This window comes from Protopterus annectens, chromosome 13.part0 (assembly GCF_019279795.1).
Source record: "Protopterus annectens isolate FY-2018-M chromosome 13.part0, PAN1.0, whole genome shotgun sequence".
In the NCBI taxonomy this organism is placed as follows: Eukaryota; Metazoa; Chordata; order Ceratodontiformes; family Protopteridae; genus Protopterus; species Protopterus annectens.
In genome coordinates this window covers 241,865,215-241,892,058 of record NC_056747.1, presented here as the reverse complement: position 1 = coordinate 241,892,058, position 26,844 = coordinate 241,865,215, and the positions used below count along the sequence as shown (strand labels likewise).

The following is a 26,844-nucleotide window of genomic DNA, read 5'->3' as shown; positions in this document are numbered from 1 at the left end:
TGATACGATGGGCCTCATTGGTGGGTCATTAACACTTTTATGCAGCTTCGGTATGCCGTAAATTATTGGCAATTTGGGATTTTCAACAAACAAATAGTTAAACAGATCATCTGTAACTAGCCCAGTATCATGCATTTCACATAAAATCTTGTTTAACTTCAAAGACTATTTACTTCACTTCTTGAGATAGACTGATACTGTTCTTCTTGTAGCATCATTTGCATTTTGTGAAAAAAAAACTGCTTCCCCATTACTGCGATCCCCCCACCTTTATCTACACCTTTAATACACAAGTGCATAAAAATAAAAAATATACCAAAAGGACTGTGTTTATGGTGCTATTCTACTGGCCTAATAGAGAAATTAGCATTATACTTGGATTTGGTCAAATTATTTGACACGTGGCATTGAACTTTTAGAGATACTTGTAAAGCACAATTTTATAATGATTGAGACTCTTAGTAAAGAGTTGGAAATATTGAACAATGAAATTTGGAAAGACAGTACGTATGAGCAAGCAAAATATGAGTTTTTACACATTTACAATAGTGTTGAACATCATGCTAGTAAGTTGAAGACAGGGAAGTTAGAGAAACTTGACAGAGGCATATGTGAATATGCCAATGGTACAGCCTATCCTCGCGCCCCAGCTTCGTAACAATGGGTTAGAGGACAGCATGGGAATATGGGAGACAATAATTACAGCCATCCCAATTTCCAAAATTATCCATGAGAAAAGCACAATACTGGGAATGGGTCAGGTTTGAGTGACAACAATAATTTTCCTGAATTATGAAAGTCTGAAAGAATAAAGAATAAAACAAATGGTGACAGTAATAATTTTCTTCATATGGCAGGGTTTTGATCAATGAGATCAAAGAACAATCATTGGAGATCTTAACCAGTAACATGACCTTTTGTAATCACCTACTCCCCTGACGGATGTAGTTGACTTTGCAAGCATTGACCCTCAGGAAGAAGAATTTAATGAACAACAAAGGATTTTACCTAAGAACAGTTGTGTCATTATTCAGAATAACAAAAACAACTTTAATATTTATAATTTTTCATATATATATTGTGATTCTAACATGGCTGATTTATTGGCTAATGGTATGACTTTTATACCTAGCAGCCATTTGTTGTTGTTGTTTGTCTTTCGGCTTTTCCCGGTTAGGGGTCGCCACAGCAGAACTCCAGTCCACTAATGATTGGCAGTAGATTTTTCACGAACGCCGAGGTGCCAGCTCGACGTCCAGCATTCAACAAAGGCACGCCCATTTGCGCATGTCTTTCGAATGCCCACCCAACCACAGGGTGAACATGCAGACTCCACACAGAAGGCACTCCCCACACTCCAGCCGAGAATCGAACGGGAGAACCTCTTGCTGTGAGGCAACAATGCTACCGCTGCACCACTGCGGATGTTACTAATACCATAACTGATTTAAAAATCTATTTAAGGAAAAATATTTTTTTCTTTATTTTTTGAGGAGGGGACAAACAAATAACCTATTAATATATACTTTATCAGTAGCACTTTCAATCCACCACTACACCCCCTCTTTGTATAAGAAAACATGTCAATTGGATTTCAGGAAACTGACTTCAAACAAAACCACAAACAGAATAAAATGTAATTTTAAGTGAAGAAAAAAATCATTATTAGACTTTTTAAAAGAACAGCAAGTCAGGATAATGAAGCCAGATAAGGGAGGTATGATGGTGATTATGGACCTTTATGATTATAATGAGATAATGGAAAAGATACTTCATACCCCCACATATGAAAAAGTGTCACTTAATGAATTGAATGGAGCTTTCAATTAAATGACATATTTTTGGAAAGATGGATAGATTTATTTTATTTATTTATTATTTATTTATTTCAGTTTGATGACCGGGGAGGTCCACTGGGCTCAGGAGCCCATTTTCAGTGGAGGCCTGGGGAGAAAAGCTCCACATTACAAAATACAAAGATAAAAAGATAAAAACAAAATACAAAAGATAAAAATTAACATAAGATTCAAGGTACAGATACATAAGGATGCAACCGTCAGTCTACATGGTATGAATGCTGGTAATGTGTGATACAGAGGCAATAAAAGGAATGGTGTTTACATAACATATTATTCATATATTGAAATGGATGATTAAAAGATTACAAAGAGTCTGAGTCTAGTAATGGCAGAGTGGTAGAACAAGCATAAATGTTAGGGAGGGGAATAAAGGGAGAGCAAACTATTTACAGTATTTACATATATACACAGGACAACAGTAACAATAAGTAGATATGAACAAGGTTGATAGTAGTAAGAAATTGAATAGCATTACTGTTAATATGTACAGTGAGGAGGCTAGGTGGGGAAAGTGCAGTTGCACTTCCACTTAGAAAACAGGTAGGAATGGAGTAGTGTTTTGAAATTATTAGGATTTTCTATCAGTCTTAAAGAAGGAGAGAGAGAGTTCCACTTTTTGGCTAAGGAAAAAGAAAGGAGGTGCTGCCCGGCAGGTCGTTTTGGTTTGTGGACATTGAGTAGGTTTAGGTGGGCCGAACGAAGTGGCCTATTAGGGTATATGGTTGAAGGATGTTGGATAGTGCAGGACATTTAGAGGGGTTAAATAATAGCCTGTGGGCAGTGGTAAGTTGGAGGTAGTCTAGAAGGTTGGGGAGTTCTAGCCAGTTTAGTGACTGGAGGCAGAGCAATGATGGGAGGAGTGTTTGGCTTTGGTGGTGAATTTAGAAATTTTGTTATAACAAATTTCCATTTTTGAGGAGGTGGAGGCGGATAAGTTAGTTAATAGAGGGGCACCATACATTAGTGAGGGAAGAAGATAGGTAGTGGCAAGCGTTTGTCTAGAAGAAGGAGAGAGATAGTGGAAGTTTCTGTATAACAGGCCAAGTTTTTGATGTGTTTTCATAATGTTGAGTTGAACATGGATGTCAAATTTTAGGTTTTCATCGATAGTGACCCCAAGAAGTTTGGCATGGGGGACAATTTCTATGGTAGAATTTTTAAGGCTTCTAATTTTGAAGGTCTTTTTGTCAAGAGGGAAGGATTTTGTAGAGGGGAAGAGTAGTATTTTAGATTTGTTAGCATTTAGAGATAAGTGATTATGGAGCATCCAGTTCTCAGTGGCAGAGAAGGCATTTTGTGTGTGTGCTAGAAGTTCAGGGAGATTGGTGGCACAGCAGATTAAGGTGGAGTCATCGGTTGTATGCGATTTTAGTATTTGGGATAGCAGAGTGGAAGTCATTGATGAAGATATTGAAAAGCATGGGGCCAAGAATGGAACCTTGGGGGACTCCAGTGGGGGTAGGAAGGAAGTTAGAGGTGCCTTTTCTCCATTTTACAGCTTGGGATCTGTTGGAAAGGTAACTTGAGAACCAGGATAGTGTATTGTCAGAGAGGTTAAGGTTAGAGAGGTGACTAAGGAGATGAGTATGGGAGACAGTGTCAAAAGCCTTAGAGAGATCAAGTAGGACTGTTTAAACTATTTTGCCAGAGTCACGAGCATGATTGACTATATCAAGGAATGAAAGTAGAGCAGTTATAGTGCTATGGCCAGGACGGAAACCATGTTGGGTGTGAGAGAGGAGGTGGCTTTTAGTAAGGAAAAGCATTAGCTGAACATGAATGCATTTTTCCAGTATTTTTGATACTGGGGAGAGGATGGCTATGGGACGAAAGTTTGAGGTATTATTGTTTATACCACCTTTATGAAGGGGGTGTATAAAGGCAGTATGCCACAGCTTAGGGACATATGATTCCTGTATGGATTGATTGATTAGGATGCTAATGGGGACAGCGATTCCATCTGCAGCAATTTGTAAGAATTTAGATGGAATATTATCTGGGGCATTTGAGCAAGGTTTCAGTTTGCTGAGAAGTTGTTTTATATATGAGGTAGAGACTGGTTTGAGTTGAAAAGTGGTGGGAGGATTGGGTTTAGAGGCTGGGGTAGAGTGACTGAACTGTGAGGATGGGTTAATAGGGAAGGACTTATTTAATTCAGCTATAGAATTAATAAAGAAGGAGTTGAAAAGAGTAGCAATTTCTGTGTCGGATTTGGTAGTATCAGAGCAAGGATTATTTTTGGTGCCTGGGTTGAGAAGAGAATTAATGGACTTCCAAAATTGTTTGGGGTTATTAGAATGGTTGGCTTGGAGAGTCATGTAGTAGGATTGTTTGTCTTTGTATTTAAGTCTATGTAATTATTTGAACATCACTACAGCAAAAATTCCTACATTTTTTGTAGTCCCTAAAATCCATAAAAGCACGAATAATCCACCTATGCATCCAATAGTGGATGGTAGGGACTCCATTACATCAGCTTGTGCCATATATTTGGACTATGAATTTAAGAATATATTAAAAAATGAAATAAAAATCTGTAAGGATTCTTGGAGTTTCCTTGAATACATTAATGGTATTCAATATAGTACAGATGATATATTTTTAACTATAGATGTACGTGACTTGTTTAACGTTAATCCCTCAAGATGTAAATCTGGAATGGGTTAATGAATTGCTTTATAAATACAATATTCCAGAAGAAAAAGTAAATTTATTAATGGAACCTTTGGAATTGGTACTCAATAACAACTATATACAGTTTAATGTACAATATTATTTACAAAAGGAAGGAATTGCGATGGGCTCACCATGTGGAGGAGCCTACGCAAATATGGTCATGGCATTCTGGGAAAATAAGTATGTCTTTAGTTTTGAACATCAGCATAATATTAGATCATAGTTTTGTTTCCATGACATCAGTATAATTTGGAAAGGGACCCAGAAATCTTTAGAAACATTTATTAATGACATAAATGGAACTACAGAGTTCCTTTTGTTCACAACTAATTACAATACTGAATTTATGACATATTTGGATGTCTACTTGGTCAAAGATAGATTTATTGAGCAATACATTTCACATATACATAGAAAGAAAACACATTGTAATAATTTCCTTTATTATACAAGTTCACATCCACATTACCAAAAAGGTCAGTGTCGAGCTGCCCTTATGATCACATGAAACAAGACTTTTTGGAAGAATGTGAGAATTTAAGAGCAATGTTCCTACAAAGAGCATACCCTGATAAATTGATTAAGGAATTGATGGAAGAAGTTATAATAAAAAGAGAAACTGGATATTTCCAGCCCATTTGTCAAGTAAGATCAATTATGAAAATAATTTAAATCAGGGAGATGTATATGAAAGCATAGGTCAAGTAAACAATATTAGACACTGCAATGAATGTACATGAGAACATTGATACTCCAAATAGAGGACTAGGGTCTTTGTTACAACATATACTGAGGACAGCAGGATGGTGGGGTAGGTTTTAAATAAGAACTGGCCAATGTTAGCAGATGATGCATGTATTAGAGCAAAGGTTGGATTAGAACCACATATAGTGTACCAGAAAGCAAAACATTTTAAAAATGTATTAGTCATCAATACAAGTTAGCATACACATAGTAGCAGGAAGATGACTCAGTGTGGAGCATGTAAGTGGTGTTCAAGAATGGCAGATAAGGTTACAGCCCGACAGTTGGCCAGGATTAAATGAGCGTACTTTCATATCACCTTTATTAAAATTAAGGGCATTAGAAAGAAAGAAACTACAATATTAAATTATGCAAGTAGGATATTTGTATTACATTTTTCATTTTAGTTGCTCATTTTCTAAGTATTGAGAAAATGAAAGTCTTTTGAAGTAATATGTATCAGTGCCTTTAAATGGATGTCATTAAGTTAGAAGGAAGAGTTTGACCAATTAGGAGTAAGCTGCTAATATTTAAATGTGTAATTAAAGTTTTTTAATCTCTGATGAAGTTTGGAAACATTGTTAAATGAAATTGCTAACATCATTGTGTATTTTAATTCTTTTATTAAAAGTGTACGCATTTTCAGCTGGATCCTTCATTTTTCTGCAGGCCATACAGTTATTATACTATCATGGTATATCAATAAAAGGAAAACATGGAGTAAAGATATGATGGAATTATAAAATAAAGTGGATAAAATCAAACTGAAAATACAAAAATGGAATTCTGATTTAGTATCAGAATTGATTCAACTTAATAAGTATACTGAGATATTTCACCATAAAACTATGATTAATGTAGAAAAAATTCAAAACTAAACTCATATTCTATGAATCCTGATAATCAAAGACAACTAGCAAACAAAAATAAAAAAAAAAAATCATTATATCTGACCAAATAAAAGAAATCTATAATCCCCATACTAAGAAGAAAGCTACTGATTTGAATAACATTCTAGAAGCTTTTAGACTCCATTATAACACACTTAATTCTACAAATCCTTTGATTTCTTCAGCTGATAAGATTAAAAGATTTCTTAATAAAAATATTCATACTAGATTAACACAAGAACAAATAGAAAACATTACTAAACCAATCACAATGACAGAATTGAAATCACAAATTAGTAAGCTTAAAACAAATAAAGCTCCTAGACCAGATAATATATTACCAGAAATGTATAAATTAATGTCAAGACAATCTTTATCTTTGCTTTTAAAAGTATATACCACAGTCAGGGAAGACATAATTATTCCCCCATCATGGAAATACTCATTAATATCTCTGATAATAAAACCAGACAATGATGAAACATTTTATTAATCATATAGACTTATAACATTACTAAACATAAACTATAAAATGTTTACGGCAATCTTTGCAAACAGAATTAAACACTTTCTCTCCATATTAATACGCGAAGATCAAGCGGGATTTATAAAAGAAGAAATACCTATGACATTATTAAAAGGATAATAACACTAATTGACCACAATAAACTCAGAGATACAAATATGACTATAATCTCCCTAGATATAGACAGTGCCTTTGACTCTGTTAATTGGAATTACTTATTTTTTAGTTCTGGAGGAGTATAAATTCCCAATTGGCTTTTCAACTCTCATAAAATCTCTCTATGAAAATACTTGAGCTTATGTCAAGTTAGGGCCTCATAGATCAGGACCTGTTAATATCATGAAAGGAACCACACAAGGATGTCCCTTACCACCTATGTTATTTGCACATTTGATAGAACCTTTTGCAAACAAGACCAGATTAAACTCTAAAATTAAAGGTATATAAATAACTAAAACATTAAATATAAAACTACAGATGTTTGCAGATGACATACCCTTGATATTGGCTGACTCTAATAATTCACTGCAAGCCTTATTTAATTCAATATCTAACTTCCTAAACATCAGTGGACTACTGTTTAATGAAAATAAAACAACAATTTTACTTACAAATAGCAAAAAAAAAAAAAAAAGAACCATACCAAATTCTCTAACTATGTGTCGTAACAGATGGTAGACTTCAGTATTTGGGTTTTCACTTATCAGACGACCTACAGGATATAGTTTCATTTAATTACAATTCAATATTAGATAAAATACAATTAATGATGGACAATTGGAATAAGTACATATTTACAATGGAAGACAGGTTATACCCAATCAAATCAATAATTTTTCCCAAGATATTATACCTAATAGAAGTTATTTCTCCCCTCCCAACAGTTTATACAGAAATATAATAAAATTATTTTATATTTCCTGTATTTCCTATGGTTTCCAAACAAACCCAGAATAGCATTAAATAACAATTTAATGAACTGGGAAGACAGGGGAATACATTTACCTGATATAGAGGCTTACATACTTTCCTACATAGTTATAAACATAACACTATGGTTAAATTATTTTTACACATCTATATGGAAACAATTACAAGAACAAATTTGGTTAGAAACTACACAAAACCAAATACAGGAACATTTATCTATACTACACAATCCATTATATTGGATGCTTAAGGATAATATATTAGAAAACAAAGCCATTACAATTCCATCTAACTATATACATCTAACAATATTGAAATTAACAAAAAAATGTCAGTAAAGAACCTAACATCAATTCTTGGCTATTTTCTCTTTTTCCTATAGCATTCACATCCAATAATCTAGAGACATTGCAAGTTCATAGGATGAACATGTTAAACAAGGGGAGTTTTTATTCTGGGATCAATGGTTGGCTCAGGATAAGATTCTTTCTGTCAATCTTATGATAAATACATTTAATATAGATAAAAATATGTGGTTATCCCTGTAGACTTTGAGACAATATATTGTAAATAAAATAGAAGTAATGCAATTATCCATTAGACAGAATACAGTTAAATTATTAGAATACATACTAATTATTATTATTATTAATCAACCTTTCCAAGGCAGTAGTTATCTGTCAAATATTTATAATGTTAAGAAAACAAAAATCTATCATAAAAAGACATATTGGAATTATTTTGCATCAATAAATGGACATCAACCAACACAAGAAGATAGAAGATAAAACAATACTTAAATCTTCAAAATATAATACATTGTCACTTAAATGGCATTTATTCACTTGGAGATTTTTACATAGGAGTTTTTTTAACTCCACACAAACTAGCTTTAATGTTTACAAATGAAGAGAAATGTTGGAGATGTAGAATAGAATTAAAGGCAGACTGGCAAAATGTTTTTTATAATTGCATAAGTCTTAGAGAGTACTGGAATAACACTGATTATTTTTTCAGATTGTATTTAATGATAGTTTTCATTTAACCAAATCTCTAGTTTTGTTTAACTTCCCTATACCCAAATGGGTTCCTAAAAAATCTTCAATTCATTGGACTTTACTTGCTGTAGCACATAAGATCATCACAACTAATTGGAAATCTGTTATACCTCCATCATTCAAGGAATTTAAAAAACTTGCTTTGACAGTTGGAAGAATGGAAATTTCAACTTTAAAGAACAGAACTAACAGAATTACTTCATGCTACAGCAACTGGCAGACTATAACGGAGATACTAGAGAAGAATGACATGAATATACACTAAGATAAAACATTTTTACAACAATATAAAATGCATCACTTGTTTTGTATAGGCGCCACTGTAAATAGTTTCTTTTTTCTTCTTTAGGTTTTGAAATTATAATGTTATTTGTTGTGTTATCATTTTGTTGACACATATGATGAGTAAACATTTTTATTGTAAATAATTTCATAGATTTTACTTCACAGATGTAATAAAATATATTTCTTTCTATTGTTTTTCATGTATGACTAAATGATTTACAAAATAAATAAACAAAACTTTAAAGTAAAAAGATCTTTAATGACACTGTCAGTTCTTAAGGGTGATATGTCACCAGTGTGGTAGGAGATGAAACAGTTTTGCAATTCCTATTTCCCATGTTAAGGGATGACTGAATAACAACCACCAGTTTAAAGTCATCTATAAACATAATTAACCAGGGCTCAGATTTACTGGCAAATTGGATAAATAATTTATGACTAGGAATGGAAACAACAATGTTGAAAAAACAGCTGAAAAAACAGCATCATATACAGGAGATAAAATCAGATGTTAGTACTAAACATTTTTTTTTCAAGCATTAGACCCACAAATTTATGAACATTTATATGAAATCAGGAAGAATAATAGCACCAATGCACTTTCTAAGCATATTGCAGAGCACCCAGAACGCAATTCTAAATTTGCAAATTTAGAACATTTACCACATAATTCTAGAGGAGGACCATGAGGTCTAATGCTTGAAAAAAAAAGAACTTTGTCAGCAAATATGGATTAATACAGGCACCCTGTGGTTTGAAAGATGTTTTATCCATTACCTGTTTACTCAAACTTAAAGCCCAACGGTGCTCATTATTTCAAGCTGCATTCCACATATTTTATTGATATTTTATTGTTTTTCTATGTATTTTGTACTGATTTTAAGAATATGTATTACAATATTCTTAGCTTGCATTGTTTTAACTGTTTTATAAAAAAAATGGTTTATGTTACCTTTTGCATTCATTAGAATTGTAATATGTAGATGTTGGTTCTTTAAAATTTTTGGAGGGAAAATTATGTGACCTTTTGGAATTTTTCAAACCCTTGGTGAACATTGTTGAGTATCTGAAGAAATTCTGTTAACTTTAACTAGACAAAAGCACTTATGTTCTACGTCTTAATAAACAGTGTTTTTTATTGAATTATTCAAACCTTGGTACTGTGTTTGCTAGAAGCTATCTTGCATCCATGCAACAGCTTATGTTAATTATTGAAACCAATTATCATTTTGTTAAATTTCAGCATCATTCTGAGTGATGGAATGTGGATGGAAGTGATAAAATGTGACCCAAGACCTGACATTTCCTGCCTCAAACTCACACATAGCAAGATCCATCATATTCTTCTGCATAGTCCTCTGGAAAGAGAACCTAAGGTCATTCACCCCCATGTGGACCACTACCAGGGTGAAATCAGGATGGAAGGATCTAAAAGTCTTTGTTATATTCCAGATCCTGACTCTGAAAAAGGTGTGAACCATCACCGTATTCCTATCCAGCCTGGTGTGAGAGGTCTCAGTGTGCCTGACAAATGGAGTCACTAATTTCCCAAGCATTAGCATGGATGGAAGGGGACCTAAAGGGTTCATAGTCAATATCCAGGTGACTCTTGGAAGTATGAGTGCTAGCTTCAGAGGTGCATGGTAAAAAATTGGGTTCAGTGATGTTTTGTAATACCTGAAGTTTCTTAATCCTATGTCTTGGAAGCTTAATAAGAATTTCTTTCCAACTTCAGTATATGTAGGTATAACAAAGGTGCTCTATATGCTGTGAGTGTGTGGGAATATGTTTTTTCTTTGTATGTGTGTGTGGGTATGTACATGTATCAGGCTGTAATATACTCTTCTGATTCATGTTTTGTCAACAGAGCTTATAACATTATGCTAGCTAATATGCTAGTCTCTTGCTGATGATTGCAGGAGATTTTGAATGTCAGATCATTGACTGTTTCTTTGGTTTGTGTGCTGTATTTGTAGAAGGTAATTGGGATTTTGTTGGAGTGGGAGTGTGTGCATGTGTTTATGGGTTATAGTTAGAACCGAGGCTAGGGATGATTTAATATTTTGTGTGTGTGTGTGTGTGTGTGTGTGTGTGTGTGTGTGTGTGTGTGTGTGTGTGTGTGTGTGTGTGTGTGTGTGTGTGTGTGCATGCGAGTGTTTCCAGGTTAAGGTTAGAGTGATGCCTACACGATGGTGGTGCATGTACAGTGTGTGTGTGTGTGTGTGTGTGTGTGTGTGTGTGTGTGTGTGTGTGTGAGCATATTGCATAATGGTACTGCTATGATATAGTGGTAAACTACTCTATAGGACTGGGTTAAGGGTCAGAGGCAGGGTTACGCTTAGCACATAGGATTAACATGGTCAGTCACATTTTCCCAAACCTTATATAAATGGAATAATTTTGCTTCTGACATGTTTTTCATCACCTGATGTAGTTAACAAATAATAGTTGAGTTAATAAATTATTTTTGTGTTTTTTTCCATCTGGCAACACACAGCACAAATCTGATGAAGATTAAAGTAACTCAGATTATACTATATTGACCCTCCTAATCACTGCATAGGAAACTTTTTTGTTGGGTTTGCATCCCCGGAAGCTGAAAAAAAATCCAAGCAATTCTTTCTTTGTTTCTTTAACACAACAAGGAAGATGTTGGTTCATGTCAAATAATTTATGAGAAAAGGAAAACTTGCTTTTGAACAATAAAAGTGGTTATTTTGTAACAGACCTATTTCATTATATTATTTTTTATTTCTCCCAGCTTTAGAGGACAATATATTCATTCTCAAAAGTGGCAAAGAATTCCTTAACATCTTGTTGAGCAAAAAAAGAAAGAAAAAAAAGTCTATCTAAAATTTTTGTTTTTAACCTACTCCTACAGTTCATCTACTTAATGAATAATCAGTATTTCAGAATCTTATTTAGCATATCTTTGGCTAACAAAACTTGATATTTTTACTGTAGTCACAAAATAATGACAATGGCATATGAAGCATTCACAGGTAGCTGCTCCCCTCCCATCCTTCTGTCTGAACCACTTCCTCTAGCTCTTACTACAATTACAAATAAGACAGATAACAAATGTCTCAATGAGCATCCTGGTTTCATGCCTTTTTTCTTCTCAGTATTTCCACCCAGATGACCTCTAACCATTAATGTCATCTCTGATCTACTTTGCAGTAAATATCTTTAATGCACAGTATCACCTTTCCCAATCCTTACTGATCAAAATAGTAAGGAAACCCTTAATAGTTAAGATTATCATAACATTTTGCACCATTACAATTTGCTTTCCATACATTCTTTTGTTAGAGCTGATAACTGCATTCTGTCTTTTCCTTTCTCTTTACCATATGGTTCTTTTCTATGTATTTATCCACCATAAGATCCATTCTTAGTTGAACTGTCTTGGCCAGTCTCTTATAATCAGTACAGAACAAACATGTGAGTCTCCAGATTTCCATTTCTCCTGTATCTCTTCTTTCCAATAAAATCTTTAAATCACTATTAAATATGCTTCCTGAAATTCTGCTTCTTCAAACCATGCATTCAGATTCTCAAAGTTTAATGCTGATATTGCCCATTGTCGATAAAATATAAATGTTAAATTATCCCACACCACCACAGGTGTACTATCATCCTTAACTTTGAATAGTACCTTATTTAGTTTTTCCAGACTTATTGTCCTTTCTTTTTTTCTTATTATCTCCACAACTACTACTTTTAATCTCCTATATTGTCAGTTTTTCTGCCATTGAAATATAAAGTTATACAGTGTACTCTCTAGTCTGCCATTAAACCTTCTACAAATAGCACCCTCTTTTTAAAATGACCTACTAAGAAAGGATAATTCATTGATTGTTTCCTTTGGCTAAGTATTTAGGTTCATAGGTTCAAAGGTGTGTACTAGGCTAATGGCCCTGGAGCCTTTGCAAGCCTAGCCCCTAGAAGTGCCCTGGCATTGTGCCACCCAACGTTAGTTCCCAGTGCCTCTATCAAGTAGAACCACTGGAGTGATCCCCGGAGTGAACTTTCTATTACCCATCCACTCATCAAGATTTCTTTTGAAGAGGGACAGCGAGGCGCTCTACTTGACATGTATGGGAAGTCTATTCCAGCACATAGGCAGTCTCTGGGTGAGGAACCTGTCCCTCCAGCATGTTCTGCTGATTGTGGTAATGAGGTTGAGGTCTCTGGACTGTGTGGTGAGAAAGGATTGGGATTTCTTTAGATGTAGCATTTCTAACAGAGCTGGGTCAGACATGGCTTTGTAAGTCAAGCAGAGATCACCTCTAAGTAGGCGATATGAGACAGAGAATAGCTGGAGTCTTTTGAGCCTGTCCATGCTGTTGCAGGTGTCTAGTGAGGTACATGCCAAATGGGGCATTATACTCGATGATTGGTCTAATGAGGGAAGAGTAGAGAGAGAGACGATGACCTCTTTCTTCCTGTATTTAAAACCCTTGGTAATGAGATGTGCCACATAGAAGGACTTTCTGACCACAGTGGCAATGTGGTGGTCGAAGGAGAGGTTGCTGTCAACCTGCATCCCCAGATCTCTTATAACGCCTTTGGTGTTCAGTGGGCTCCCATTGATGTGGTAATTAGTGGGAACTGAGTTTTTACCAAAGGGGATGATGATGCATTTTTTGGCATTAAGCTTAAGGCCATAGTTTCTACACCAGTCATTGGTCTCAGTGAGGCCTTTCTGTAGGATGTTTGCATCACTTGGGGAGTTAATAATGGCTGAAATACCAACTATACACCAACTGCAGAAAAGTTTCACTGTTAATATATCACACTATCAGTTCAAATGAAGCAAAAACAGTAAAGCAGCACTGTTTATTCATAAGTCACAAAATAAAGCTTTCTGGTAACACCCTTTATCAGTATGTTAGTACCATATTAATCACAGTTTAATCATTTTACTAAAACACATGACACAACCAACCAATAAAACGTTAGTCTCAGTCAATTAACTAACCTCCTAGAACTTAAAAACATATTATTATATAAAGTTGTTGCTGTTGTTGTTTTTCATAAAACATTTCACCAACATTTTTTGCTAACATTTTTCACGTTCGTGTGAGACTATCACTTATACTGCTTTTGTTTAGCTACTAAGATGGACTTTAAACTAACCAGATTATTTAAACCCGGATATCTATTTGCTTCTAGCATAGTTAATTTATTATTTATTTATTTATTCCAGTTTGATGGTTTAATAATGGCCCCCAGCTTGCAGTCGTCTGTGAACTTGGTCAGCCAGAGTCCCTTTGTATTGGCCTGGACTTCTGAGAAGTAGATGCTGAATAGGAGAGGACCCAGGACTGATCCCTGTCGGACTCCAGTCCTGACTGGTCAGCAGTCTGACTTGGAGTTCACAACTTTCACACTGTGTGTTCTATCGGTGAGCCAATTTGCAACCCACCTAGTGATATAGGGGTTGATGCCTAGTTTGGTGAGTTTATCAATAATTCCAAGTGAGGAATGATATCAAAGGCCTTGGCCAGATTGAGGTAGGCTGTATGCACTGCCTTACCTTAATCCACAGCCCTGGTAACTGACTCAGAGAAGTCAACCAGGTTGAGCAGGCATGATCTCCCTTTCACAAAGCCAAACTGTGTGGGGTCCAGAATTTGGAGATTTCCTATATCTTTGTTAATCAGGTCCATGATGATGCGCACCATAGCTTTACATATCAGACTCATCAGGCTAATAGGGTGATAATTCCCAGGGTCTGTAGTCACTCCCCCTTTAAGGAGAGGGATGACTGTGGCAGTGTACCATTCCTAAGGGACAAAGCCTGAGGTGAGGCTGTGACTGAACAGGTCACACAGATGTGGTTCCAATTTGCTTTGTAGTTCATGTAGAACACAGCCAGGGATATTATCCCATGGAAGCTGTATTCTTGGCCTTGGACAACGCAGCTTTAACCTGTGTTGCAGTATTGCTGGGTGCCAACAAAAATGATTTATAAAATGTGCAAGTCCTATGCTCTTACATTCCATCAGAATTGAAGGCCTATCTAAAGCAAAGCACTTATCAAAGTAATAAACTTTATCAGACTGATAGGCACCATCTTAAATCCTGAGTTAAGATTAGATCACAGCATCAGTAGTATTTTTTCACCATCTAGAAACTAGGCCTTGGTTTTTGGTCAAGGCAGCTTATTGTCCCATATGCATATCTTGCCATAGGTCAAGCAATCTTACTTTCTAACTTTCTATATGTCTCTTGACATTTTCACTAACATCCTCTCTGTGTGCAAAATTAGACTAAAACAAGCTTAGTACAGAACAGCAATTTTAACATCAGACCACAGTGCTAGATTTCACATTATATCATGTGTGATTTTTAAAATTGACTAGAACTCAAACATCAACAGCTTTTAATCTGTACTTATGAATAAATAGTAAATGGATGCTGACATCTCAAATGGCTGCACTGATCAGGCCAGTGTTCAGTATTATAAGGCCTCCTATCTTCCAGCACCTTCTTTATATTAAAAAGGTTTGACTTCTTATTTAGAGTATCACTGAACAGCCAGTTTCAATATCCTAGGTATGAAGCCAGACATGGGTGCTATTGACAGTTATTGTACACTCTGTTGAATGCACAGGTTGTTGACATAAACTTGTGGTGTCTGACATTGTGCAGAGCATTCATTCTTACGAAGTGAAAGTAGCAATATCGAATATTGCTTTTACTGAGGAGATGTGTGAGGTTATGGTAAGTGGAAGTGTATGTTAATGGAAACATTTTGGCTGCACCAAATGTTTTGGTACTGGGGTGAGAGTATGTATGTGAGTGTTAGAGATACAGTAAGGATTAGGGAAGGAGACAGATCATGTGTAGTAACATATATACTTGCCCACTCTTACTCAGATGTGCTAACCCTAACCCTAACTCTGACGCCCCAACTCCGACCCTGAAAATTACCTTATTGAAAACCCTTTCTCTAACAGTACCACTATGAAGACAAAGTGAGTCTGCAAGTTAGGGGTAGGTTTTCGTTTTCTTCTGCTTTATCTTTTGTTCACCAGTTTCAAAATGAGTCTGTTTCCTTTTGTGATTTGTGTAGATTTAGCAAGTTTTTCTTTCACAGAAGTGCTTTAGTATTCCTGTCTGGTATCCTCAAAATATGAGGCATTACCTATCATTTCATATTCACTCAAGGTCTGTTCTAACAGACATACTCTGCCTATGATCTCTCCTCTCTGGTTCACATTAAATGTATAAAAGTTTGTCTAAAAGACTTTCATTTTGGAGATGTGGCCTTCTGTCTGCATCTACTAGAACAGCTGTTGAGTAAAGATCATAGATTCAGTGTGCCATTGTTTAGGTTTCTGACTCTTGTTGTACAACTATCCTGTTTTGTCTTAAATGGAAGCAACTATCTGCAGTGCTAATGCTGGTCATTTTGCAGGATGGAACACTAGAAAGATAGGGAAAGTAGCTCTACTGTCCCAGGGTATATCTATCTGTCACATACACTGAGGGAGATCAATGTGATGACAAAACAAAATTAAGGGCCTAGACTTAGTGAAACTCTGTCTATACCTTTAACATCTATCATACCAATCTGGTTAAAGTGTAGTGTTAGGTTTGTATACTGATGAACACATAATGAGCCCTTATTTTTTACTCTACCAGACAAAGGAAGGACATGCAACATCTGCATGGAAGGCATTCCCACTGGGAACCAAACTAGTGAATCAAGCGCTGTGACAGCAATGCAGAAGATGAGTGAAAAAGAAAAAGTTGCCTCTGACTAGCACACTGGGCCATACCTCTCAACATCTTACAGGAAGAAATCTGTACAAAGTCATAAATAAAAGTGGTATAAATGCCCAAAAATAGGGACAATTTTTAAATATTGTTCTTACAAATTTAGAAAGTTGATAGAATAACAGGTTTTGCATTAGCATGAATTTTCTGAAGGGTATGAAGTCTGAAGCTCAAATGTCTGTCATTATTTTCTGACTTCAGTCTTTAAGGCTTTGTCACTAATTTGCCAGAAAACCACAATTTTATGAAAAACAGACCAAAAATATGAGGCAAAAATCTGGACATTCTGTAAAAATTTGCACAGTTGAGAGGTATTTTTTTGGGCTAACAGTTTTGAAATTCACTTATAAAAATTTGAGCTTGCTAATTAGAAAGCAATGGCTCTGAGTTCTCTAAAATGTGTGTTAGGAAGTCATTACAAATCAAGACAAGTATTATGACGTGATCACAAGCAAGGTTAGGTAACCAAGAACATAGCTGGGAGCCTGGAAAAAGAAAAACTGCAGGAAGTTAAAACAAATAGTACATATTCCTACAAGCCCTGCAAACTGTAATGTTTTCACACTGAGGTACTGACAGAGGAGGAGTCAAACCTATGCAGAAACTTGAATCAGGTCAGTGTTAACATGCCTGACTGAATTCTCTGCATTATCCTCCTCACATTTGTATTGTATAACCTTCTCCCCAAGTTGTTCATGCTTTAAGCTCAAGATTTATCCAGTTAAAAAATTGAAAGAAATAAAAAAATGCATATATTAGAAAATTCACATGTACCTTTAATAACATGATATCAAAACCTTTTAAAGCTTCTGTGTAATTTGGGTGGAGGAACTTTTGTTTTACTTCAAACTTCTGTTGAGATTTCTCATGCGTATGTACGTTATGACTTCCCAAAAGAACATTAATATCAGTTCTGCAATAGAAAAGAAGAACAAATGTTTACATGTGTTAACATTGTATAATATTGATTGTCTCTGTATTGCTGTCTGCAAAGAACTGCGTAAAAGCATGCAGTGGTATAGCATACTGTCATGGGGAGTGAACGTCATGTTAAGTATTCTTCTAGGCTTTCCAGTTCTGCTATAGAAATGTTTAAGACCAGAGTTTTATTTTTATTTCTTATTTGTTTTATTTCAGTAGGTAGGTAAAGGGAACTTATATGCTCCCATTTTCAGCTCTAATATAGTTATGGAATCAAAATATAAGATTCAAAATATAATGCATTGCAATACTGTATATATTAAACGTATGTGAAATTTCAACACTGGTATATGAAAGCAATACATATCAAAACAGTATGTAACATAAAGCAATCAGCAAATGCAGCAACCAGAGGACAATACATATAGTACATAACTTGAAGTATGTTGCTAACTATTTATTATGTTAAATACAGGACCATTGAGGTGACAACACTATACCACTTGTACTATGTTATATCTTTAACATATATTTATCTATACAGTAGAGAGTCGATTATCTGAATGTTGATTATCTGAAACGTCAATAATCTGAACGTAGCCTTCCAAAGTTTTTGGGTAGGAAAAATCATAAAGTCGGAATATGTAAACATTATACATATTCGCTTGTGCGTGTTTTTTGAGCATTTAGTCCACTTGTGTGTGAAAAATAGTCTTTATTGTCCACTGGAATCACTGAATAGTTGAAAAGTGTATTCCCTGTTTGCTGAAGAAAACAAGATTTTAGAAGTTTTTTACCTGGTTCAATGTATGTTTGATTATCCAGTTTGATTATCTGAACTACCTTAGATCCCAGTTAGTTCAGATAATCGACTCTCTACTGTATCTTTAACAAAGGCCTAACAGAAATCCAGAAATTCAGCAATGGTGGAAGATGATCTAATTCTGGCAGAAATAACATTCCATATTCTTGGCCATGAACTGTCATTTCTACCATAGGTGTGTGTAGGCATAGTCCAGCTGTTGGGTATCTTGTTAAAAACTAAAAACAAAAATACCAAAAGATAAATGCTAGTAAATAGTTCCCTCATGGGAAAAGTGGATATGCATCAAGGTAAGTTGTTGTTGTTGTAAACTGCTGACCTGGTTGGATGCAATCAGTACAGGAGAATGGTATAGCTACACAAGATATGGACTATGATGAACCTCAATGGCAGTCCATTTCCAGCCACTCATAGTAAAAACACTGTAGAATGTAATGGAAGGATGCAACCCATGTGGAGTTCATATCAGCTCCCATCCCGCCATCTCTCAGCAGAAGTAACTTTAGTTACACAAAAAAGGCCAAGTCTAAGGGGAAACATACAGCCATTCCAGATACTGCCTGTTATTATAGGGGTTATTATACAAAATCATGCAGCTACACTAGGTAAGTGCACTCCCAGTCCTTCTCAAGAGGGGTCATAGTATTTAATGGCATGTAAACCCTTTTTGACAAAGCTCTCATGTACTGAATTCCTAGCCAGTCACTGCAGGGTTTAGTGTAGGTAATGGTACAGGGGAACTGATTGTAGTGGAGCTCACAATTGCTGTATTCCCAGAAACTCCCAGCAGGGGCTACTGTGGATGATTATACGTGGAGACAGACACTAGGGAAGTTTACAGCTACTACACCTCTACTCTCGCTCTTCTCATTAGAAACCACTATAGATAATGGGGAAGGAATATTGCCTGTTGGGAACTCACTTCAACTCCCATCCCATCCTATCCTAACAATAATCACTGTAGATAGGCATGCAGAAGCCAGACCCATTTCAGTTCCAACTTTACAGGTAATAATACACAAATACTGCCAGAAGGGAAATGTACAGATGCTACAGTCCCAATGTTTTCCAGCAGGAGGCGCTGTAGGTACACTCATTGTTGGTGAGCTCACAGCTATTGCATTCCCAGAAAAGATCTATCTATCTAAGGGTACAGGGATAATGAGGAAGAAACTCACATATTTTAAAGACTTATTACTTGAGCAGCAACATTGTAAGATGACAAGATGAATGAGAGTCTTACACACATAGCCGGCCTTAGGCATAGGCCACCTAGGCAGGTCCCTAGGGCACCACTGTAGCAGGGGAGCTTTTTCAGTATTTATTTGGTGTAGGTAGACCAGGATGGGGCATCAGGTGGTGTGGTGAGGGGTGCCATGGAGCCCTTTTGCCTAAAGCACCAGTTGACCTAAGGCCACTCCTGCAGCAGTTACATATCTTCCGGGTAGTTCCAGCATCTGCTATAGTTCTTAGCATTAGCATGGGAAGGATGACTCTAGATCTCTTCTCATTCTGTGGTGCCAGTAAGCAGCTCTTACCTACAGAATGATGATGTCTGGTATCAACATGCAGACATTTGCTTTAGAACAGTCAAGCTTTGTAGCAACAATTAATTTTTCTACAAAATGGGGCATATTGGTATCACTACACTGTTGCTTTCCTTCTGTACAGTGTAAGCTGCTGCCACAGGAAGTTTTGATTTTTATAATTTGATACTAATGTACACCTCTTTCATGAAGAATGGTGCATCCTTGCTCCAGTGTATCAGCATTTTCATAAGAATATGCAGCTTAGAAGAAGGATGTAGGCCTTTTCTTATACATTCACAAGCAGTGCAGGAAATAAAAGAAATAAGACCAGTATTGTAGAGATGCTATGGACCAAAGCAACATCATCTATAGACATCGCTGCTTATCAGAGCATAGACAGTGAGGCCTTTATTAGGAGCCAAGCATAGCTAGTTGGAGGAGGAACAAACCTCTTCAGAATGGGTGGAAGAAACAATATAGGGTGAGGGAAGACAGGAATAAAATGAGAGCAACAGACATACAAGAAATTGTTAAATCAAGAGAAGTACAAGCTAGCCTATGTGGGTAGACTACAGTGTGTGGTGTAGCTGTAAGGAGGTCTAGCCCATCTAGCCTAGAGGCATGAGGGGGATGGGAGGGTCAAAGTTGATAGGGGTGTGGGTGCTGAGAAGTTTGACAATTCAATCAGATGAGGTCGCAAGGCAGACAGGAAAAGCTTTCTAGCCATAAAAATGTCTCCTGAGGTAGCTGTTGACATAACCACACAGGGATTAAAAAAAGTCTAGAGTAACAAGAGTAAATGGCAAAGTAGGAGAGATTCTTGATAAAGTTAATTTCACTGAGGGTACTGCTGATCTGGAAAAGACTCCCTCCACTTAAAATAAAGTTTATCCCTTCACATATTCAAGCCCAACTTGGATCTCTGGATGGGAAACAAAGTTTATCCCAGGACTGCCCCTATACTACTAATGGACAGAAACAGATCCTAAATGCGTTAGCCCGTGCATGTGTCCACTCAAATTATCTCTGGTACGATCCCAGTTATTTTCATTAGGGGTAATATATAATTATTGACCATGGGATGATTAAGGCCAGTCTCTTACCAAATGGGATAGGCTAATTTGAGCTCAAAAAGGAGAACTGGCTATGCTTAAAATGGTCCACAAGGACAGCTAGCCTAGTACTTATCTGTAAACCTATGAACCTATAAAGAGAACACCTGTAGTGTATGCTAGTAGGTATAAAGAAATAGGCTCCATGACAGCATTTCCAAAAGTTCTTCCTGTGTGAGCAACCTGTACAGTTAAGAAAGAAAAGATCAAAGACTTCAACTGTTTACTTAGGGAGTGGACAGAGAAGCTCAGTTATGGCTAAAAACAGGGGGAGTCATGGTATAAGTGGAAACTCTATTCTGAGGAGAGATCCCACCTTAACCTTTGGAGACAGTCTTGTTGAAGTCCAGATAACAAAGGTACATCCATGAATTGTATTTTAAACTGAGGTGGACTGGGGAAGAGAGGAACAGTGAGCCATTAAATGGGAGCTGTAGACACATATAGTTCAACATAGTTGGAATAACAGAGATCTGTGCTACTAAAAATAGAGAATAGGGCATATTAGTTCCTGAATGCATGACACATAAGCTGGGTAGACTACTGAGAATTTGTGGATAGCACAGATAGTGGTTTGTATGTCAGAGAAGGGCTCAAAGGTGAACACAGATATGATAGCAAAGAAGGAATAACAAAAGCGGTAGACTTAAGAGGAGGAACCAATAAAGATAAGTGCACCAGCTCTTAGAGTAGATAAGAACGGAGGAGAAAACTGGTGGTTAGATACTACCTACTGGCTATTAAATGCTTCATAAGAACATAATGGCAAAATGAAAGACTGCGTAAGGGCAAGGAACAGAAAAATAGTGCCATAAATAGACTGGGCTATCCAGGTAAATAAGATGAAAAGGGAAAATAAAAGGATAGACATTATGAATCAGGATGAATTATTCTAATTAATGGAAGGTTTCACAAAAGTTAGAACATGTAGATGTACTACTCTGGATGTTTTAGAGGGGTGAGGTTGCAAGGGGAAGTTAAAGCACACATTGCAAATAACATTACTGTGCGGATTGATATGAGATACAGGTTGAAGGAACTGCATACTAAAATGCAAGTATGAGGAAGTAAGAGAACAAACTATAAGTAAATGAGGAAACCAGTGAAGAAGAACTGGGGACTGATGAAATTATGAGGATAAATGAATTGTTAGGGTCAGACATACTATATAAACAGTAATGGGAAGAAAGTGTTAAGGAAAAGAAACAAAGGGAAAAAAAATGAAAGGAATCAGTGTGGCATACCAGAACAGTTAAGAGGATTTAAGTTAAAAAGAGACAGCATACATAGAACCAAATGGATGAGATTTAAATAAAAACAGCCCTTGAAGCTTTAAAGGGAGATCAGGATGGTGAAAAACATCACAAATGGAAATGGCTGCAGGGGTAAAACAAGAGGAAGAGGGTATCTTAACCATACCTCTCAACTGTCCAGATTTTCACAGAATATCCAGAATTTTGCTTCATATTTTTAGTCTGTTCCATACAACATTTATGGTTTTCTGGATATTTGTGGCAAATCACTGAGTACTGAATTCACAAATAATGGCAAGCATTTAAGTTTCAGACTTCATATCCTTCAAGAAATACATGGTAAGTAAACTTTCATACATACATAAAATTATCAGACAAGAAACTTTTTACAGTGTAGATTCATACTGGAATTATTTCACTTCTATTAATGGGGACCCACCAAATCAACAAGATAAACAATATATATTGGAATCTGCTTATAGAACTACGTCTTCCATTGTCTGGAGACTTTATACATGGAAATTTTTACATAGATCTTTTTATACACCTTTGATGATGAATAAAATAAATAATAAAGATAATTTATGTAAGAGATGTAATGTAGAAATTAATGCTGACTGGGCTCATATGTTTTATGACTGTATAAAATTGAATGAATACTGGAAGTCAATTAATGAATTTTTGCAGGCTCTTTTTACAGATAATTTCATTATTTCTAAATCTCTTATATTATTCAACACACCTGTACCTCAAAGTGTTAAAAAGGTTAAGCTTCCCTTGTTATGGTCTATTCTAGCAGTGGCTAGGAAAATAATAACTAGAAATTGCATTTCAGATACACCTCCTTCGTTCAATGAATTTAAAAATGTTATGAATATAGTGTGCCATATGGAAATAAACACAATTAGGACAAGAACAAATAGAAAAACATCTTATTATATTGTATGGGATAATTTACAAAATGTGTTAAAAAAATTTTAATTTCAATAGCATGGTATTTTAGTTTAATTAATTGATCTGATTGTAGTGGATGTCTTTGTAAATACTTTAGTTGTTTTGTTGAATATTATAATAATACCTATTTTTAATTACTTGTATAAAATTGTTATGATATTTCTCTTATATGTTAAAACAATAAACCTGTTTTGAAAAAAAAAAGAAATACATGGTAAGGCAATGGATTTTATTCTAGTAACTTTCAAAGTTTACAAGAGCAGTACTTAACATTTATCCCTGTTTTGGGGGTGTTGTCCCTTTTTATCTTTGCTCAAATTTGTTGTGGTAAGCTGTTGAGAGCTATGATCTTAAGGTACACAGGAGTCAGAAAACATAAAGTAATGACCTAATCAAACTGATTAAAGGAGGGGCGGGTGTAACAGAAAACACGGAGCAAGCTAAAGTGTTGAATGCGATCTTTGCACAAAGAGCAGATGAACAAGAAAATAAACAGATGAAATTATAGAAGCCTGCAGGGTAGAGCATGAACTAGTCAGGTTACAAGATAAAAAGAATTAGGGATTGAACTGTTTGCCCTGCAAAGTCACATGGAATATGGCTATGATCCAAGAAATGCCAGTGATTGTGGAATTCAACAGATTGATGGCTTGGCAGAGAGAATCCAGAGTACTAAAAAAGGACTACAACAGTAGTAATCCATAAGAGATCTCAGAACTAGTCCCAGAAAGGACAAGCTCGTAAGTCTGATGATAGTTGTTGGGAAAAGTGATGGAGAAGATTCTGAGACTGAGGCTGATGACATCTGGAAAGAATGAGTTTTAGGTTGTAAATCAGATTGGGGTCATGACCAAAACATCATACTGATGAAATATAATTCAGTTTTGTAAACAGATTACAATGGAAGTGAAGTAAGACAGCCCAAATCAATGCAATTTTTCTTTGAATTCATCAATGCATTTCACATGGTACCACCCAAAATGCTGCTGAGTGAACTTGAATGGGCTGAGAATAGAGCATAATGATACATTAGCTAAGGAGACGATTGAATGAGAGGATGCAGGGAGTGAAGATAAAGGGGATTGACAGGAGACAAGATAATGACTGGTGGTGTTACTTTATTTGTATTCTTAGGTCACGTGTTCTTCCATATTTATTTCTCACATGGCAGAAGACTAGAAGAACATGAACAAATGTTTCTTGAATGAGACTAAAGCTGGGATACTTGTGATTGATGACGGTGTGCACCTGGACAGAGATATGAGGAGAATGGTTATAATGGTAGATGGATGGATGGTAAGACAATGCATATTAATGCAAACTTCAAGGCATGGCATGTAAGAAACAAAGTATTTCTTAAGGAGCAAATATTCAGACAGAAAAATTCATAGGTGCTTAAATTTGTCATTAACTGTGTGTATTTAAATTTTAACATTGCATATATTTTCTTGTTTAAGACACCTTTGCTGATGTCCTTCCTCATAAGTTTTTATACCTGTATTTACTGCTCTTCAAAGTTTGCTATGATTTTTTATATTTTAATTTTTATGTACAATGACTAATTTTTAGACACTATAAGTAAACGTTAAATATTAAAATGTTAAATGTGGCAATAATGATAGTATCACTGAACCACCAAGGACACAGTAAAAAGGCAGCATCCAAGGGTAACAGAATGCTTGGATGGATTTTCAGAGGGCCAGAGTGCTTGGCCAAGAAGGAAATTTTGCCAGGACTGTTCGGATACAGCTAGCATTCTGCATTCAGTTCTAGTGACCTTTTTAGGAAAAGGACACTGAAAAGTTAAAAAAAGTGCAAAGCACAACACTTTATCACCATTCTTTGCCTTCATGCAAAATATGCGGACTGATAAAAAGCACAGACCATACTTCTTAACTGCTTGAAATTTCTCAGAATGTCCAGATTTTGGCTTTATATTTTTGGTTTGTTCCTCATAAAATCTGTGCTTTTCTAGCAATTCACTGAGAACCGATGTCACTTAATAATGACAAACATTTTCATTTCAGACTTTGCATCCTTCGGAAAATGCATGCTTATGTAAAACCTGGTATTCTAACAAATATCTTTTAATATAACAGTCTTCCAGCGCAATGCCCCCTTTAGTATGAACAAATCCAAGCATATTACTCATCTGGAAAGGCCCCATTGATTTTTAACCAAACAAAATAATTCTTATATCCTTCAACTATCCCGATAGATTACTACAACTCATTTTATATTCAGTAGCCTAATGGTTGCTCTGAGGTGACCTGTGTCTCCTTTTCTGAGACAAGAAAGACCCTGTCTTATTTGACCTTGTATTTCTTTACAAAAGCAGTGGCTCTACAAACAGTTGTACTAGGAACCTAAATTTATATTAATAACATACCTCTCAACTGTCCAGATTTTTGAGGAATGTCTAGATTTTTGCCCTGTATTTTTGGTCTATTCGTCATAAAATGTGTGGTTTTCTGACAAATCACTGTGATGATCTGAGGACTGAAGTCACTAATTAATGACATAAGTTTGAGTTTCAGACTTCAACTCCTTCAGAATATGTGTGTCAACACAAACCAAGACTCACTGGAGAGAACACTGGAAAGATGAGCCACAAAGCATCATAGAAAATGATGACGTTTATATGACATGGGCTCACCCATTATCAATAGTTCTAAAGATAGATGCCAGAAAACCAGATACAGTGGTCCAAGAAAAGAAGACAAAAGTAGCATTGATCATTGAAATCACCACACCCAGTGACTATAGTGTCTTGTGTACAGAGAGACACAAAGTCATAAAATATCAGGATCTGCAGGCAGAAACGAGAACGATGTGGAAGAAAGATACCCAGACAATTCCAATAGTAAGGAGCAATGGGTCTTATAAAAAGAATCTACAATTGTACTTAGATATGTTACCAATCCATGTAACTCCGTACGAACTGCAGAAGGAGTCAGTACTGGGCACATTGCAGGTGCTGCGAAGAGCACTTTTGGCTGACATCAAAGATTGAAACAAAACTAATTTCATGAAGTTTAATCGTACTTTGACTTAGGAATGGGGTCCATTCCCATCATGGTATTAGAAACCCAGAAGATTTGAAGAAATTAAAAAAAGAGAGATAGGTTCCTAACTCAACACATTCCTGGCCTCTGATATAAGTTACCACTACAGGTCAAACAAAGCACTACTTTTTACTTACCTTTAAGGCTAGTATTCATGCTTGGAAGGGTAGACAGACATTTACACCAGGGGTATCATGTATGTCCCTGCTTGATTTGGAAGGTGAGTACTATTAAGTAGTCATAAACAGTGGCAAGAAATGTTATGTGTGTCTGCATAAAGGTGTATATGTCAACATACCAATCTATTTTACCAGCAACATACATATCTGTCTGACAGTTGGCACAGTCTGGTTGTAAAATGCAGGTCCTTGCTGCAGTATAGCCTGCTGCTAAGAAACAGCTGTTTTCTATAGAATGATAATCTGCTA

General features: G+C 35.8%; 1 protein-coding gene across 1 annotated transcript in view; it reads right to left on the bottom strand.

Moving 5' to 3' along the window:
- Positions 1-26,844, bottom strand: part of LOC122787205 (mast cell protease 1A-like) — a 133,517-nt gene that overhangs the window by 44,924 nt on the left and 61,749 nt on the right. Inside the window, exon 3 of the mRNA XM_044053796.1 lies at positions 17,534-17,672. Coding sequence (XP_043909731.1) covers positions 17,534-17,672 — 139 coding nt within the window. The remainder of the gene's footprint in view (positions 1-17,533; positions 17,673-26,844) is intronic.